The sequence below is a fragment of the Rhododendron vialii genome, chromosome 4a (genome assembly GCF_030253575.1).
Source record: "Rhododendron vialii isolate Sample 1 chromosome 4a, ASM3025357v1".
In the NCBI taxonomy this organism is placed as follows: domain Eukaryota; kingdom Viridiplantae; phylum Streptophyta; class Magnoliopsida; order Ericales; family Ericaceae; genus Rhododendron; species Rhododendron vialii.
In genome coordinates, this window is record NC_080560.1 from 39,180,260 (window position 1) to 39,197,963 (window position 17,704).

At 39.4% G+C, this 17,704-nt stretch overlaps 2 protein-coding genes across 2 annotated transcripts; both read left to right on the forward strand.

Annotated features, from left to right (window-relative positions):
- The first annotated feature begins 779 nt into the window (after nucleotides 1–779).
- LOC131321619 (NEDD8-activating enzyme E1 catalytic subunit) lies at nucleotides 780–8,690 on the forward strand. Its single transcript, XM_058352504.1, has 9 exons — nucleotides 780–993; nucleotides 1,138–1,301; nucleotides 3,692–3,894; nucleotides 4,920–5,152; nucleotides 5,244–5,306; nucleotides 5,387–5,443; nucleotides 6,043–6,164; nucleotides 6,382–6,499; nucleotides 8,188–8,690. Exons 1-9 carry the CDS (start codon nucleotides 892–894, stop codon nucleotides 8,473–8,475), a joined length of 1,350 nt encoding a protein of 449 aa, XP_058208487.1. The 5' UTR covers nucleotides 780–891; the 3' UTR covers nucleotides 8,476–8,690.
- Nucleotides 8,691–12,338: 3,648 nt separating this feature from the next.
- LOC131321620 (uncharacterized) lies at nucleotides 12,339–13,905 on the forward strand. Its single transcript, XM_058352505.1, has 2 exons — nucleotides 12,339–12,593; nucleotides 13,270–13,905. The coding sequence occupies exons 1-2, from the start codon at nucleotides 12,471–12,473 to the stop codon at nucleotides 13,531–13,533; spliced, it is 387 nt and encodes a 128-aa protein (XP_058208488.1). The 5' UTR covers nucleotides 12,339–12,470; the 3' UTR covers nucleotides 13,534–13,905.
- Nucleotides 13,906–17,704: the final 3,799 nt, after the last annotated feature.

Sequence of the window (17,704 nt, forward strand, 5' to 3'; positions counted from 1 at the left end):
TTGGGTCGGGCAATGCCACTAAATTGGCACAAAAGAAATTGATAGCTCCTTCAGGTTAGTACGAGCTCAATTTGTAAAAAAGTTGGCGCAACATGGCATAGTGCGACACAGAAAAACTAGAATGGGTCGGGCAATGCCATTATTTTGGGTCACAAAACACAGGCACGATAAAATTACTAGCATAATGAGCTCATGTTTATGATATCTATTATGTATAAATACAATTGAGCTATTAAATTAATTTCAATAGAGATTTGTGCTAATAAATCAATTGATTAACTTGGACTCAATATAAAAATATTTTGAAAAACGTAAAACTAGAAATAGTACTATCTATTAAACCTTGTATATTTCGTATTTATGACGTTATTTTAACTGTAGTTATTTGATGATGTTTCATTATAACTCTCGAGAATACTATTGATGATCTTCGTTTACACTGTTAACTTTTTTGCCTTTATTACAGGGCGCAATTAGGCAAGGGCATGTCACCACACGAACACGAAAATAAACACGACATCGTGGAGATCGTAGGACACGGTTTGTTGCAAGCCCATGGACTGATTATGCCTAGGGTATTGTAACAATGCACCGCACGATACAATACGATTAATTAGGATTGATCAAACTAAACACAATTCACACGAAAATAAATGGTTTCACATTAGACACGACACGACCCATTTCACGTCTCGGGGCGTTGAGTTAAAAAAGTGTTTGCAAATAGAAAGCCCAAACGCGGATCAAAAAAAAAAAAAAATAGAAAGCCCAAACAAGTAGACGCCCAAACAAAAACCCCGAGGAGGAGTGCGCAGGTTTTGACATAAACACCTCCAGCTTACAGGGTAAGCTACTTGGCTGCAGCTTGCGTTCGAACAAGTGAGTCTTTCAATGGCACACTCGACGGTGCACGTTAGCAGATCGAGAGACCTCGACAAGCTCCTCCTCAGGCCCGGTCATCTCGTCGGCCCCACCTTCGACCCAGGCACCGAAGTACTCCCTCCCTCTCCCTCTCTCTCTCTCTCTCTCTCTCTCTCTCTCTCTCTCTCTCTGATACTTCTCAATCTCTAGCATATTGACAAACACTTACAAGGCGTCTTTTCGCGCTGATTTTTTATTTTTTGGTTTTTTGCGTAGTTGAGGGACGACATTCAAGAATATGTGAAGATTTTGGTGGTTGGAGCGGGAGGTTTGGGCTGTGAGCTATTGAAGGATTTGGCCTTATCGGGGTTTCGGAACCTAGAAGTCATAGATATGGACCGAATCGAGGTCTCCAATCTCAATCGCCAGTTTCTCTTCAGGTCCTATTTGATTTCTACTGATTGGTGATTCCGTGGTAGTTTCTGTATATCTAATTTACTTACGGACATACTGTATATACCCATAGTCATGTTTTCTTGTTCCTTTTTCTCTTTTTGGTTTGACGGTCAGGGGTTGTCCCGTCCGGGCCAGCTTACGCACATCCCGACTAATCCCCTCTCCCTTCTGGTCAAAGGCGCATCCATGCCGGGAGGGAATTCACAAGAAACTACTTTCTTGCGGCTTGACCCCATGAATCGAACCCTGGTCAAGTGTGGGAGCAAACCCACACCAACCAACCGGACTAACCCTTGGGGCTATGTTTTCTTGTTGATCAGATGCCTTGTTAGTAGTTCTAACTTCTAACTAGTAATGCGCCCCCCTGAAGATGATGGAACATGTTTAATTTTATTTGCCAACCCACATTTAATAATTGGTTTATGATTGTGTATATAAAGTGTTGGATTTTATTGAATGCCCATGAAGTAATCAGCGTGGAATGGGTATGTTTGTGGTGAAAAGGTTGAAGATTTGTTTAACCACAGGGATGGACCTATTTCTCAAAACTAAGTTGTTCGAATAGATTGAAAGTTATCTCTGTGGCGGTCAGATTGGCAAATTATTAGTTTTGCGTGGCTCTTATAAGGCTGTGTGTCTGATAGTAAAGTTGATGAAGTATTAGGGATAATGAGGGACCCAAATTAACTTAATAAATTGAGAAAACAAAAGAATCTAGTGATTTATATGCCTGGGGTTATGGTTCCTGTGGTAGTGTACCCCGCCTTTACCTGAACAAAAGGGCATACCCAGTGCACAAAGCTTCTGCAAATGCGGGGTCTGGGGAATTGTTGAAATACACAGCCTTACGTTAGCAAGCAAAGAGGTTGTTTCTGAGAGTCAAACCCGTGCCCTTCAGGCCTCAATGGGGCAGCTTTACAGCTGTGCCAGGTCTTCCCTCCGTACTCCGCCTCTAGATATTTGTGCTAAATCTAATTGTATCCTTTTGGGCCAGAAAGGTAAAAGCAATGCAACCATGTCCTATGTCAAATCTGATGCTTATTGACTTAAGCATAGCATTGGTGAGGGTTCTGGTCCTTCTGCAAGTAAGATTGAAAGATTTGAGGTAGATAATATGCCACACATTATGTGGTGCAGAGAATTAGGCTTTCTTGAGAAAGACATTCCTCGCGATTGGAGGTGCGTAGAGATAATTTGGGGCATGACACAAAATGATTTCCTGTTTCCAACAGGTTTTGTCTGCATAAGAGCTCAGAAGAAATCGTAAATTATGTTCTTTTGATGGCTGGGGCCAGTATGTTGCAATTGATCCTTAGGGCATGTTGTTTAATCCATTTGGCATACACTTGGAATGCTGGAATTGGTCATTGGTGTATGTACGGAGCTGTTAAGGGGAATTGACCTTGTGATTGCTAGCACTCTGGAGGATGCATTACATCTATTTCTTTTCCACGTGTGCGGTTTGTTTGGAAAAAGGAAGAAATAGATGTAATGCTAAGTTAAACTATAGCACCCAGGCCATATCGACTAGGTAGGCTATGTAAGTGAGCCGTATGGATCTTGCCAAAGTGGACAAATCAGTATGGTTTTGGAATTGGGACCTTATGATCCATATCAGAGTGAGACCTGCCTTTTGAGATGTGGGCCATGCACATGGTGGAAGTCACTTCTTGAGTCCTGGAAGTGAGAGCAAAGTGCTATGCTGATCTAAGTGTTCCATCGTATGACACACAAGGCCGTTTTGTCTTGATCGTTTGTTTCCCTTTGTGATTGGGGATGGAAGAGGGGGAGGGCGGGTTGGAAGAGAACTATTCGACCGTCTCGTTCTGCTTGGTAGGTCATTTCTCTTCTCAGTCATGTGCATTTTAGAGCCGTGACGGCATAGCCCAAAGCAACAGTATTCAGGAATCAGCGTTCGACCTTTAGAGAAGTTGCGGCAATTATTGCCATCAATGAACATGTGGAGTGGGTAAACACATCTGGTTAGTTAACTTGTAATGCAAGGTTACAGGCATCGGCATATGTTTGAGACAATGTCTTGTTGAATTGATCTCATATCAGAATTTCCATTGCGATGACATTTTGGGATGGTCGGCAGCATTCTGGCTTCTGTTTGATCAATAATTGGCCTTCTCTTTTTCTCCCCCCTTGAATGCTTGGAAGATGCTGATCACCAAGTAATCAACCTGACATGTCTATAGCATGGTACAGGGTTTTACCTCACATGACATTGCTGTTGTGGATACAATTAAATTTAAGAATACTAAGTGCAAGGGATCAAACATTCTTACTTTTCTATCAAGATGAATTATTTTCATTATGTAATTAGCATCTTTTAAGAAACAGTCTCTTATTTATGATCTTGCCATTGTAGGCTTCAAGATGTTGGAAAGCCTAAGGCTGAGGTGGCAGCAAAGCGTGTCATGGAAAGAGTTGCTGGTGTCAATATTGTACCACATTTTTGCCGTATTGAGGACAAAGAACTTGACTTTTACAATGATTTCAACATTATTGTACTTGGGCTTGATTCTATCGAGGCTCGGAGCTACATAAATTCTGTGGCCTGTGGGTTTTTAGGTGTGTTATGCTTATCTTCTAATGGGGAGGTCTAAAAATATTTCTATGAACAGTTATTTATATATATTTTTTGATACACGACATGGTTTGATTTCAGTAGACTTTTGAGTCTCAATTTCCTCCCTCATTTCGGGTCTTTACTTGTTTGCTGTGGTTGCCCAGTTGCAAATTCCTCCCTCATTTGGGCCTTGTTTGGTGTGGATATTTCTTTTTCCAGTCAATGTTGCTCCAATAGATTAGCCCCAGCCTCCTCCGTTGATTATCATGCTCCAATAACTTTAATGCCTGATGCCATGTCAAACTGTTACGGAGTATTTGATATCTTTCTGGCAGGGAAACAAAAACACACACCCATATCTAAAAATTAGCAAAAGTTTAAGAGTAAAACTTAGTCATTGCACGGTGTGTTTCTGCCATTTGTTTACCATTACAATATGAGAATTATATTTATGGAAAATTCTCTTTTATACTTATAAGCATCTGTTGGTTTGACAAAAATGTTGATTAGCTATTACACAATTGAATTTTGAAGGTTGCTATATCTGATTGGGGAAAAAATGAAAAAAAAAGTGCAAACCATGTATGTTTGTAGTTAATAATAATATTTGTTTTAACTTTTAAGGCATACATTGTGGACTTATGGCAACAGGGCAAGCTTTAGGGCAATGTATGCATGTGACTGGAGGTTTCTTGAAGCTTGCATTGCTGTTTTAGTCACAACAGATTCCTCGATTCAGTTTTTGGCATGAGAGCAACTATCGTGGAATGTCATAGGCATCGGCTTTGACTACCAGCATATCTGGACTTTTATCTTGACATACCTTTTGAATTTAACTTATGTTCTACATTTGAATTGATTTTTTACACAATGATTGAATTTCTTCACCATTCTTTTTAATTAATGCAACTTTAGTTCATGTCTCACTCCTTAGTGTGTATAACATGTGAGGGTGTCAAAATTTTTAGTGTTTGACTGATTCAGTTGTAGCTTATTTTATTTCTCCTATGGGTTTGTTGAAACTTAGAGTATGATTCTGATGACAACCCACGAGAAGAAACAGTCAAGCCCATGGTAGATGGTGGAACTGAAGGCTTCAAGGGCCATGCTAGGGTTATTGTTCCTGGGCTCACCCCATGCTTTGAGTGTACCATTTGGCTTTTCCCACCTCAAGTGAAGTTCCCATTGTGCACTCTTGCAGAAACTCCTAGAACTGCTGCTCACTGCATTGAGTATGCCCATCTAATAAAATGGGATGAGGTAGCCAGAGTTTCAATTTTTTCCCTTTCGCTTCTGAAATGGTGCTTTGTGGACAATTTTGTCATCACGATGTTTCACTTTTTTTCTACAGGTTCATAGTGGGAAAACTTTTGATCCAGATGAACCTGAACATATGCAGTGGGTTTATTCAGAAGTTAATAAAAGTTCCATTTGTTCTTTTATTTCTTTTTTGCTTTCTTTTTCTTCTCTACTTATGCTACCCATATCCCGCAGGCTGTCAAGAGAGCGGAGCTATTCGGCATTCCAGGAGTTACATATTCTCTAACTCAGGTGAACATACTCAGTGTTTTCTCTTTTCTGAAAAGTTTTTCCTTTCAATTGATTGTTTGATAGCTATGCAGATAGGTTCTGTTGTCCATTTATGGTAGTCATCAAGAACTGCAAAGTATTTCTGGTTTTAAACTAAATTCTCTTAGCCCTTTTGGCACAGATTATCATTTCGGATTTCTGGCCAAAATAACTTCAACAAACTGAAAATGTTGATTTTGTGTTGGTGCCTCTCTCTTTTTTTTTTCTTTTTTTCACTTATGCTTGTGAGTAATCAACTTCAACATAAGTTTAAGCTGAAAGCCTGCAATCAGACCCACTTTGTATCTGTTGGGTGTTAATATCTGTCATTTTATCTGTAGATCTTATCATTATCTCCATCGGCGGCAATATCATTGTCCGAAGTCGACTTTAATTCTGCTCTTTTTTTCTAGAGGTCATGACATAAATTTGTTTATATTATGTTGTCCTGTTCATAACCGTTTGCGAAAGAAAGTGTTTCTGCATGAATGTTACAGTGGCTTCAGCTCTTTGATATCATAACCTCCTCAGTATTTTCTTCTCCACGATAACAGGATCAGACATTTATCTTTTGTTTGCAGGGTGTTGTAAAAAATATTATACCTGCTATAGCTTCCACCAATGCAATTATTTCAGCTGCATGCGCCCTCGAAACCTTGAAGATTGTCTCTGGATGCAGCAAAACATTGTCCAACTATTTGACGTGAGTCCTGAGTCTTTTACATAGCATGAACTTTAAATGTTATGCTTATTTGAATTCAATATTCTATGATGTCATTAGTAGTAACAAAGGTTAAGAGTTTCCTAAGCTGATTCCCTAAGAATTTCCGTAGTTGAATCTCTTATTGTGCTATCTCCTGCGTAATTTTCTTGCATCAATTATTTGTATTGATGTGGTTACCCATTTGAATGTTTTGCAGATATAATGGTGTTGAAGGACTCCACACTAAAGTGACCGAGTTTGTGAAGGACAAAGACTGCCTTGTATGTGGTCCTGGTGTTCTCATTGAGCTAGAGACTTCAGTTACTTTACGAAAGGTTTTAATTCCTCCTCCTGGCCCTAGTTATCTTTCATGAATCATATGTTCTTTCCAGGTTGGTTTTTGTGAATTAGTTAGGACTTTTGCGTAGGATGCATTTTCCCAAAACAACTAATTAAGACTAGGATGTGAATTGTTCGTGGATGGTTTAGGTTTACAATTAAGACCTGACCAAGAATTTGTTCAGTTGCAGTAATCTTTTTGATCTCTTCTTTCGTTCAGTTGTTAGGATGATACCTGGGTTGAATTAACTTGGCAAGCGGACTAATCCATTAATTCTAAGAAGTTCTCTTCATGTGTGACTGGGTTGCTGACCCTCAGAAGTGACAGAAATAACTGGAAAATTTTAAGGTAGCTGAAAAATGACCCAAACTAGCAACCTATTGAATCATTTATATACAACTTCTTGGCAACTCCTTTAGGCTGACCAAACTAAAGTCAAAACATTGGAAGATTGGATGATTGAGCAAGATCTGTGCTCTGTTGTTGATACTTGTAGTCTATCATGCTATTGTGAAAGTAATGGCTTCTCTGTGGTTGGACATCCTCACAACAAAATTTCTCCTAGTTTTCTGACTTTTGAGACAGCTGCTTTTTGTCGTACTTGTGACAAAATAGCTTGAGTTTTTGTTTTTTGTTTTGTTTTTATCAGCAACAAAATAGCTTGAGTTAGGTGGAAGAAACAGTCATTCTAATGGGAAGAGAACAATAAGAATCTCTTGGTTAAGTTAATTCATGTATATTCAGTAATATAGTTCCTCCCCAAAGAAAGAAAGTTGAAAATGGTTACTTAAGCTAGATACAAGCTCATGAATTCCTCATTGGCATTTCTTCTTTCACCCTTCCTCCTAGGTGATTAAAACTTACTTTGAGGAATCCGACTAGCACCCTAACATATGTTGTGCGCGTTTACTGTTTAATGACTGCAAAATTTTAGCTGTGTTGATTTTCAGCAGAAGTAAGAACCATCCAACTACGTTAGAAGCCCCTTATGTGGGCCGAAGAAAAGAACTCCATCGATTCATACAAATAGAGCTCAATACTATTTGTTCAGCCATTGGAATTTATCCAACTATGAAATAGCTTCGAAACTTATTCTAAACAGGCTAATAGTTCTAACACATTTGATTAAATGGCATACTCAGTTTACTTTGAGCAAATCTGATAATAATTCTCTCTGGCAGATCAATTTTTAGGTTCGCATACATCAATGCAAAGTACCACCGCAGTGGGAATAGCGAGATTTCCATAGGCAATAGTGTGGCTTTTGTTCATGAATCGAGTTTTCTCTTCACTTTAAAAGTATGCCCTGTTAGATGATTAGGCATGGGAATGGTTCTGTGCAACTTCTATGCACGTTAACTTGGCATTGTGTGGATCAAACCTATTGATTTTAAAGTGAGAGGAGAATGTTAATCTTTATCAGCAGTGAGTGCAGCTCTTTCGATATCATAATGTGCATTCGTCTAACGCTCTTAACATGGTAGCACGCCATATTACCCCAATACCCCCAAAACAATGTGCTGCGTCTTATTTGGATTTGCACTCTCTGACTCCTTGTTCTTTCGAAACGGATGGATAGTTGTGTACTTGTGGACTGCGTAGACTCTGATTTTTAGCATTCTGCTTGTACTTCCTGTTTGTCTTATATTTATGCTCCTATTGATTTACTTTACTTTACACCAGTTCATTGGTCTACTTGAAGAGCACCCTAAGCTACTCCTATCCAGAGCAAGTGTTACGCATCGTGGGAAGAATCTGTACATGCAGGCACCTCCAGTTCTCGAAGAGATGACAAGATCCAACCTCGATCTTACTCTTTTTGTGCTGATGGATAAGACTCCAAAAGACATTGTCCATGTGACCGGCACCACGAGCAAGAGTGACAAGAAGACATCATTGTCGATGAAACTACGCCTTGTTTTCAAGGGCGTTGATGGGGTTGCCGATATGGACACGGCTGGTGGTGCGTAGTTTCTGTGCTGATCCCATTTTTACTCCATGGAGGGTTTTTTCGTTTCCTTCTTTCCTCCCCCCTATATATTCGACAGCATAGAGATGCAGGATTTGGCGAGGTAGTTTGGATGCCTTCTTTGTAATACTTTTCTGGTGGTGTAATTTGGAAAGAGCACTTGGAAAGCTGTGAATTGGTCACCAAAGTTAAATGAAGCATTAGAGACTTTACTTCATGGAATTCCTATACAATTTTAGTTGGAAATTTGTGTTGATCAAAAGGCTTGAAGTTTAGAACTAGATGATGGGGATTTAGATGTTCTACATTTTCTTGTGCTCAAATTGCATATGAGAAACAACATTAACCTGGAATTAGGGCCGCAAACGAGCCGAATCGAGTCGAGTTCTTGTATGTTGTGATTCGTTTGTTAAGGTTTTTGGCAAAGTTGAGCTCGAACTCAATGAAAGTTTAACAAGCTGAGCTCAAGTCGAGTTTGCTTAGGTTTGATTCGAACTTGAACTTGTTCATGAGCCTTGATGAGCCAAAATTTTAAGAGTATTGCTATATGTACCGACCATGGGGGAGGGAAAATGTACCGACGGCCGCCGGCGGGCCGTCTCCGGCCACCGGACGGCCGATCCGAACCGTCCAAAATTTTTTTTAAAAAAAACCGATGGGCTTCACGCGGGAATCAACGGCATCCGAGGTGTGTAGGGTGCTTGATCCGGGCACCCATTTTTCGTGTATATACACGTATATACATATATACACGAAAAATGGGTGCTCGGATCAAGCACCCTACACACCTCGGATGCCATTGATTCCCGCGTAGGCCCCATCGATTTTTTTTTTTAGAATTTTTGGACGGCTCGGATCGGCCGTCCGGTGGCCGGAGACGGCCCGCTGGCGGCCGTCGGTACGTTTTCCCTCCCCCATGGTCGGTACTCATAGGTTTTCTGAAATTTTAAGGTATTTAAGCTCTAATGCAGGTCTAAAGTTGCAAATAGGGTTTTTTATATACAAAAACAAGTTCATAGAAATATGTACGACTAAGAAAACATGTACATATATAAGTTTGTAGTACCTGTAAAAGTTATACAATATATACATATTCGAGCCTTGATGAGCCAAAAATACAATACAGGTTATATACAAAAACAAGTTCATACAAATGTACAACTATGAAAACATGTACATATATAAGTTTATAGTACCCATAAAAGTTACATGTACCAGTTATACAATACATACATATTCGAGTGTTATGTATTCGCGAGCCTTACCGAGCCGTATATTGTCCCACTAACGGCTCAGTTCATGTGGAGCTCTCCCTGGAATATGAAGGTAGGTATGGTACTCTTATGTTGTAAGGCTGAAACATGAAGCAAGGATTGGACTTTGGAGTTGATAATCCAGGAACTCTCTTTCTTTCTCTCATTTGGCAAGGCTGCAATAACTCAATGGAAAAGTTTCATTCTGGGTGTTAGATTTCTTGGAGGGTTCCAACCTAAAATTAATTGGCATTAGGTAGAATAGCCTTTAAATTATATTAACCAAGCTTGGGTGACTTAGGTGAGTGATATGTGATAAAGTCTTAACACCGAGAATCCACATTGTTGTTTGATCATAGCCCCAAGTTCAAGTTCGGGCGTCGAACTATGTCCGGCAGGGGGAATCGACATCTTAGCATGGGAAGTGAAAAGAGAGCAAGAAAATCCATTAACCAAGGGTGTGTTACCAAACAAGCTTTTGAAAACCTGTGCACCAGATACGAATTTTTGTTTCCTTTTTCCTTTTTCAACAAAAATTTGAAAACTTAATTCTTGTTTTTTAACTGGGTACGTTATTAAACAGACCCTTGGAAGTTGGAAGAGAGGAAGTAACCAGAAATATGAAAAAAGCAATTTAGCTTAGCTTATTCACTTCATCATCTTCTTATTCTTCTCATATATTTATTTGCCTATAAATCTCTCCTGGAATCCGTAGTACAAACCTTAGTCACATAATCCTTCGAAATGTTCCGTGCTTCCGCTCTCAATTTTCGCGCGCTTGCACGCTCGCGCTCGCGCATGCGAATTATCTGGCTTAGGTACAAACACTACTGCATGCTTGTGGGGTTCATTGGCCAGCCAGCAAACAGTGTGGTGTGTGGCCCTATTGACACCCATAATTCATGACTACTTGCTTCACAAAGAAGAGCAAAGTAAATGAAGCTCAGCTATGGATTCTGTAATGAACAAGTCAATTCAACAAGTGTATGTTAGAAGCATGACCCATCAGTTTAAATGTATGTATGGCTAATGGACCCAATACAGTGCCCACTTTTCATTCAATTCTAGTCCCTCATTTCCTAGGCCTCTCCCTCCCCATCTCATGAGAAAATCATTCAATGTTCTTAGGCACACCCCAACTCCCCATTTCGCGATGCGGACCCGTAAACAGCTCACTCCCACGTGATTTGAGTTTATTGAGTTGCAAGTTCAGGGCGTGCATACGACGCTTCCTCGTGCCTTGCGACCCTGCTAGCCCGTTTGTGAACCCTTAGCCCTCAGTGGAGCGGTAGGTATCTATAGGTGATATGGTTTCTCATGGGAGCTGCCGCATGTCTAAAGTCCCTGTGATCACGTTCAAGGATTGTCACTATCGTCAATCTCCGACTTCCCACCCCTTAATTGGTTTGGAAAGAAAGTGAGAAGAAAATGGGAAACAAAGTTTTAAGCATAGTGCATTTTCCTCATACTTTCTTTTCCTTTTTTTTTTTTTTTTACTTTCTTTTATGTAAGTTCCAAATAGACCCCAAATTTCTGGTATTAGCGTTGGTACTCGGACTCATGGGAAAAGAACTAAAACTTTGGCATGGCAATGTGTCATAAACTTCCTTGATTGGTTTTGGACAAAATTGCTTAGCTATGATATAATGATACTGCATGCACAAGATCAAGATTATATAGTTTTGCATTAGATCATGGATACAAACCAAATAAACAAAATTATGCCATACAATATCAGAATTCTCGCCAGTGTTTAAAATTGGCTCGCTACATAAACAATCAAAACTAAAATACTACTTAAAACTTTTTTAATTAAGTTGTCATGTCAATTAAGTTTGAATAACATACTATTCAGAATTTCAGATCGATAAGCATATATTATTCAAAAACTAAACTACTCCGTGTTCAAAAGTTAACTAGTTTGACATCGACTCGTCTGATATTAAACTAATCATTTAAGCTTCCACAGTATCTCAAAGATCGTGCAGTACTTTTGTGACCCTACTACACCCATCCATGCTCATGCACCTATGTGTCAACTGAGTGTCAAGCATTACCTGTCCCTGAGAGAGAGAGAGAGAGAGAGAGAGAGAGAGAGTAGCACATTCACAACCAAGTATTTATGATACAGGAATATATAAGGCCATCTATTGGATCAGATATCTGGGTGTGGGTTGCTCCTCATCTTGTGGGGTTTATCCAAAGACAGACACAATATATCCACTATTCTTGTGGGGCTTATCAGACAGATTGGCCAACTGCCCTTTATGTCCCACCACCCCCACATGCAATACCACCTCCAAATCCATCCCTCAGATCCTCTGTATCCAAATTCTCGTGTACCCATGTACCAGTACAGTATTTTTGGTCGTTGGATCATGTAAGAATTTTGAAAGATAAAAAAGGTGTACCTGATCCACATATATAAAGGATTGATTCCGTGTTTGATCGTTTGTAACCCTTGTCTCGGTGCATCCTTAGCCGTTGGTGCATTTTAAGTCAATGGCTGAAAAACGAACCGGAATAGGGGTACAAAGGCTTTGGCTACATAGGATTTGAACTTCAAATTATATAACTATTTAACTCTCCCATCCCTTTCCTTTCCCTATTTATTACCAACACACTTAGCCCATCCAACTCAAGAGGGGGGGAAAAGGAAAGATTTAGAAAGCAAAGGAAACTCTTTTCTCTTTCCTCTTTGGTCCTGTTCTAGTCACTACACTAACTAAGCAAAGGAGAGATAGATGGAAGTAGGCATGGAAATGGAAGATGATGTGTTTTTTGCAGACTTGAACAGGCAGATTTCCCTTCTAATCATGGATGATGATGAAGACACAAATGCCCACTGTCCTTCAGCTTCTCTCCAGGTTCTTCACCACCTCCTCCCCTTTTCTCAGTTTAACTAGAAAAAAAGGTCTGATCATTCTGGTATTGTTTCTCGTTTTCCGTAGTTAGATTTTGTTCCGCATCGCTACTTTAACTCACTCAGATTTGATTAATACTAGAATTTATCAGTTACTTTGCCTATTGTCAATTAGTTTTAGGCCGTAAGTTTCTTGAAAAGCTCAAACAGTAATGGAACTAGGCCTTTGATGGTGTCATCTCACATGAGAAAAGTCTTTGCCTGATTCAATTCCCTCTCCTCCTGATCTGTGCTAACGGCAACATGTGAGGGGAGTTCTAAACATCTCCCACACCGCTCATCTAAATCACTCGAACTTGGTTAATATAATGGGGTGACTATTTTCATCTTTTTTTGAATTGGGTTGAGATGCCTCCAAGAAATTTTAGACCATTTTACTTTGTCAGGAACAGTTTTCTGACAAAGTTTTCCCTTCTTTTTTTTATAAATTCAAGTTGAAAATAAGAATAGAAATGACACTAGAAACTAGGGGCGAAATCGAACCGAAATTGGACCAAACCGGTGATTCGGTTTGGTTTCTAGAGGCAATTGGTTTGGTCTGGTTCGATTTTTGGCAGAAACTGTTAGAATTTGTGTTTTGTTGTGGCTGCCAGCTAAAATAAAATCTGTTTCCTTTTTAGGTATTCTCTAGAGCAGTCCAATTTCCACCTACACAGGCAACATATTCCCACAATATTCAGCAAAATAATTGCAGAAGAGATCAAAGCAAAGGAACTGGTGTGTTCATCCCCCAACAATCCCATCCCAGAAGGAAAAATAGCAGACAAGGAAAACTGAACAATTCAAAGCTCCAGTACAGGCACTCTGCTGAAAATAGCTACTCAAGAGCAGCAGGGCTTCCAACTCCTGCATCTAATAATTCTTTTAACCCCAAGAAGTGTTGAGTAGATGTGAGAAAATTGTATAAATAGCTAGCTTAATAATTTCTACTGGCTACCTTGTGTCTTTACAAGTAGTGTTGTGAGGTAAAGATTTGGAGAAAGGCCATTTGTTTTTCATTTATATCTTGGTGACTAATTCGGGCACCAATCTCGCCGTTCAATTACCAGGATCCGATAAAGTGTGGGCGTTCTGTCTTAAACGGCTTGATATAGGAATTGATAGCATGTAGATGAAAATCAAACTCCAAGTCAAAGACTTTATTGAGTTTCCTGGTTGTAAGGTGACTACCACTGTGTTTTTGGAAAGGCCATTTGTTATGGGGTTTCGCCAAGAGGCTTATGCCTCCTTGTAATAAATCATTGAAGGATTGTTAATGTCTTGCTTAAGATAAGCTTGTCTACCGTTCATCTAATCCTAATAATGTATGTGATTGGTTATTTTGTTGAGGAAATAAACTTGTGATATAAATGTCTTGTGACTTGTGCTTGGCTTACAAGTCAATTACCGCATTAACCTCGTGATAACAAAACATGACCTACAACGAGAGAATATAGAAATTAGTATCAGAATCTCCTAAAGCACCCTGCTAAACAGGAGGAATTATGCCTTTGTATCCACCGTGTCAAATAGTGTCATTGCAGTGTCCCTTCATCTTTGACTTGTAGAAGTCAAATTTGGAGGACAAAATTACTCATTGTTTTGCACTATCTCAAGAATAAAGAAAAAACAGATCACATATGCTGGCTTTAGTATTTTGCAAGCCAGCCTAAAAGAAAAAGGATTGAAGAAAGATGCTCTGTTCATGTATTGGATTCTATAAAGTCTGGTGGCAATTGCAGTAATTAATGGCCAGTAACATCGGACCGAGCTCCCGTCCAGTCTTGGTACCATTTAGTTTGGTCAAGTTTTGACCATTTGTGGGTTTTTTCTGGGCCTACAACAATGATCGCAACCGTTTATTATTTAAACGTTGCCGAGAACATTAGCCGCGTCGAAAAAATCACGTTGATCGGATAACGTTTGATATAATTTCGAAATAAATTAATCTTGTAAAAAAATATGTGCAACACTGGATTGTAACCCATTTAACTCATTTATCATAAGCTTAATGCATTTAAAAATCCCATCAAACAATATACGATCAACGTAATTTTTGACGTGACCGATATTCTCAATGAACTTTAAAATGTGAACTATTCGAATTATTGTTATGAACTCATGAAAGGCCCAAAAATGCCAAAACTGGACTAGACTAAACGGGAGCTCGGTCCAATAACATCACATCTCTTTGACCGGTGACCGAATGCTTAAAACGACTTTTATAACCGTGTTGTCTGGTAGCGTTTTGCCAGATTACTACTTTCCAAGTGGTCTAACCGCGGACACTCTTTAGGCTTATATACATTGAGTTTTTTTTTCATTTTAATTCTGGATTTCATCCAGAAACCGAGTAATCTGAGAGATCAATTTGACCGTCCATTAGGAGGGTGCCCAATTAAAGGACATAGCAACGTCGTGTATAAGCTGGCCAATTGCGGGTATTAATACTACTAGCAATGTGCATCACTGTCAATTGAACAAACCCGGCCTAATACTCCTTCCCGCCGGTTAGTCTGTTACGATGGACTCACATGTGAAGAAGTAAATAATAGATCCATTTCCCTCATATCACGCGATCAAATAAAGTTCTTTTTTTTAGCACAAACAAGGAGGAATCACTCACTAACAATTCAGGATATCTTGCCCAAATTTTTTACATACAAAGTCTTGCCAAATTCTTCACAAATTTAGCTCTGATACTATGTAAAAACATCAAGATTAAGACTTACTAGCAAGGACCTTTCGACCCAAATTTAGCTCTGATACTATGTAAAAACATCAAGATTAAGATTTACTAGCAAGGACCTTTCGACCAAGGAGGCATTTCGATAGGACTCATATACAAGTTTTAGAGGTGATCGATCGAGTGCGACATGTTCCGAAAAGTTACTATAATAGGCCTAATAGGTAATCGAGCTTTTGAATTGAAGTACAAAAAGCCAAAGAGAGAGAGTAGATAATACTACTAGCACTATGGAATACTACTGTACTTGCTTAGATTTTCTATGTAAGAAAGTAGATAAGGAGAAGGAAACAAAGAGCATGTGACTGAGTTCCCCACTTTGTTGATATCAGAATCACAGCTCCCCACTTGGAGCCAGAGGAGAGACTGCTTTCAGAAAGTTGGAAGTGACAGTAGGAAACAGCAAAGACCGAGTCTCAAAAGAATAAAGGAATTAATTGGTGCGCCAATTGAGCTTTACAGAAACAAAAGACAGATAAAGCTCCATCCCTTTCCATCACATGTACAAAAGTTGTCTGGGTCAGTTTGTGCGCACACCTCAACTAATTCGAGATCTTCAAAAGTTAACGACCGAACAAACAACACCTCGACTAATTTAGGATCTTCAAAATTTAACGATCGGACAAACAGTCCAGCGACCAAATGCAATTGATAACTTGTTACAGGTCAAGTGGTAGTTCCCTAAAAGCATAAAACGACTGGCGTGTAAGATGGAGTTGATGGTTTTAAGGAAATCATTACCTTCCATTTTTTCAAGATAAATGTAATTGGATCAAGTGTTTAAAATATGGGTGGATATCATGCGTGTCGTGTTTGAGTTTTGTCATTTTGTATTTGCTAACTTAAACCTATATTGAGACTAATTTGACTTGTTTAAAATCGTGTCTTTCTCGGGTTGAAACTGCTGCCTCTTCATTTGAAATTCTTTTAGTAGGAAAATATTATTCACCATCATAATACGATCAATAATTCCATAACGTCGGGCTTCCTTTGCTGACATCCGCGCTCTGTTCAGGTCTTGTTGTGTAATGTCGTAGGATTGTTCCATTTTTTTCTACATAAATCTTGCGGATGTAATCCTCAGTATGACAAAACTCACCCATGGACTCCGCATGTCCAAAAGATGAAAAAAAAAGAAGCATGTTCTTTCGAAAGAAGTGGCATGCACAAGTTCTTTCAAAAGATGTTCTCCGCATCGGGACATGTTGCCTTTGAGTCATGTCATTTCAGATTAAAAGGTAGACACGAAAAGTTCAACAGTTATCCGTGCATTTTTCGAGTTACGTGAGTCCACTATACATTCGTGTAATTTAATTTCGTGTTGTCGAGTAGTGTCGCATCCGTATTTGTGTCAAAGAACAGTCAACACAAACCCAATAATTCCGTGTTGAGTTCGAGTCGTGAAACCAGAATCGTGTCCGGAATTCTCACCTCTAGCTCAAAATCATCTAATCAAAGTGACTTTTCGTGACATACTGAGCCTTAAAAAGTATACTACTCGAATAAATTCAAGCAGGACTGGAGGTGGGCTCCTGGATAGCTCAGTGCAGTCTGGAAAGCCCCATTGCCGAGAGGCTGTTTAGGTCAAGGAGAAAAAGCCCAACCATCTGCGAAAACTCTTGGTTTGGGCCTAAGCATCGCAAGCCCAACAATCCCAAAAAGCCTCATAAAATTCTCGGGTTGGTCCTAAGCATTACAAGCTTATGTAAAGCCCAAGCCCAAGTATTAGATGGGCTTACTCACAGGAGATTGGGCGGAGCCGCGGAGGTCGCATCTTTTACAACGCCGGCGTTTTGTCCTTCGTGAAAACTCCAAACCAAAGCACAAGATCAAACTCATTGGCTCAAAAAGTCAAACTCGTATAGTTTACGTTTGTTGTTTTCAGAGACTCTGAATGATACTCTCATTCACTAATATGACGGACGCAAACTTGGCGTTCCCCATACTCATCTTTCTCCCTGGCAAAATCAAGATCCCAATCAATGACGGCCCATTAGGCCGTATCGCATGGCGATCGCGTTTCCGACCTCGCTCGCAACCTCCAACAAGCTCGAGGAAGGGGCAAATTGGTAAAAATGCAAAGAAAATAGAGCTTACACGAAAGATAATATTAAATATCTTCCAATGCGTCACGTAATCGAGAATAAATTATAGAAAACAATAGTGTTCAAGAATTTTCCATTTTACTTAAGATGCCAGTGTTTTGTTCTCCATGAAAACTTCGTCAAACTCCTTTTTCTATCAAAAAGTGAAATTCGCTTATAGAAAAGTGAAATTCGCTTTAGGTGAATTTTTGTTAAAGAATATATACTTTTCAGTTACATTTTTTT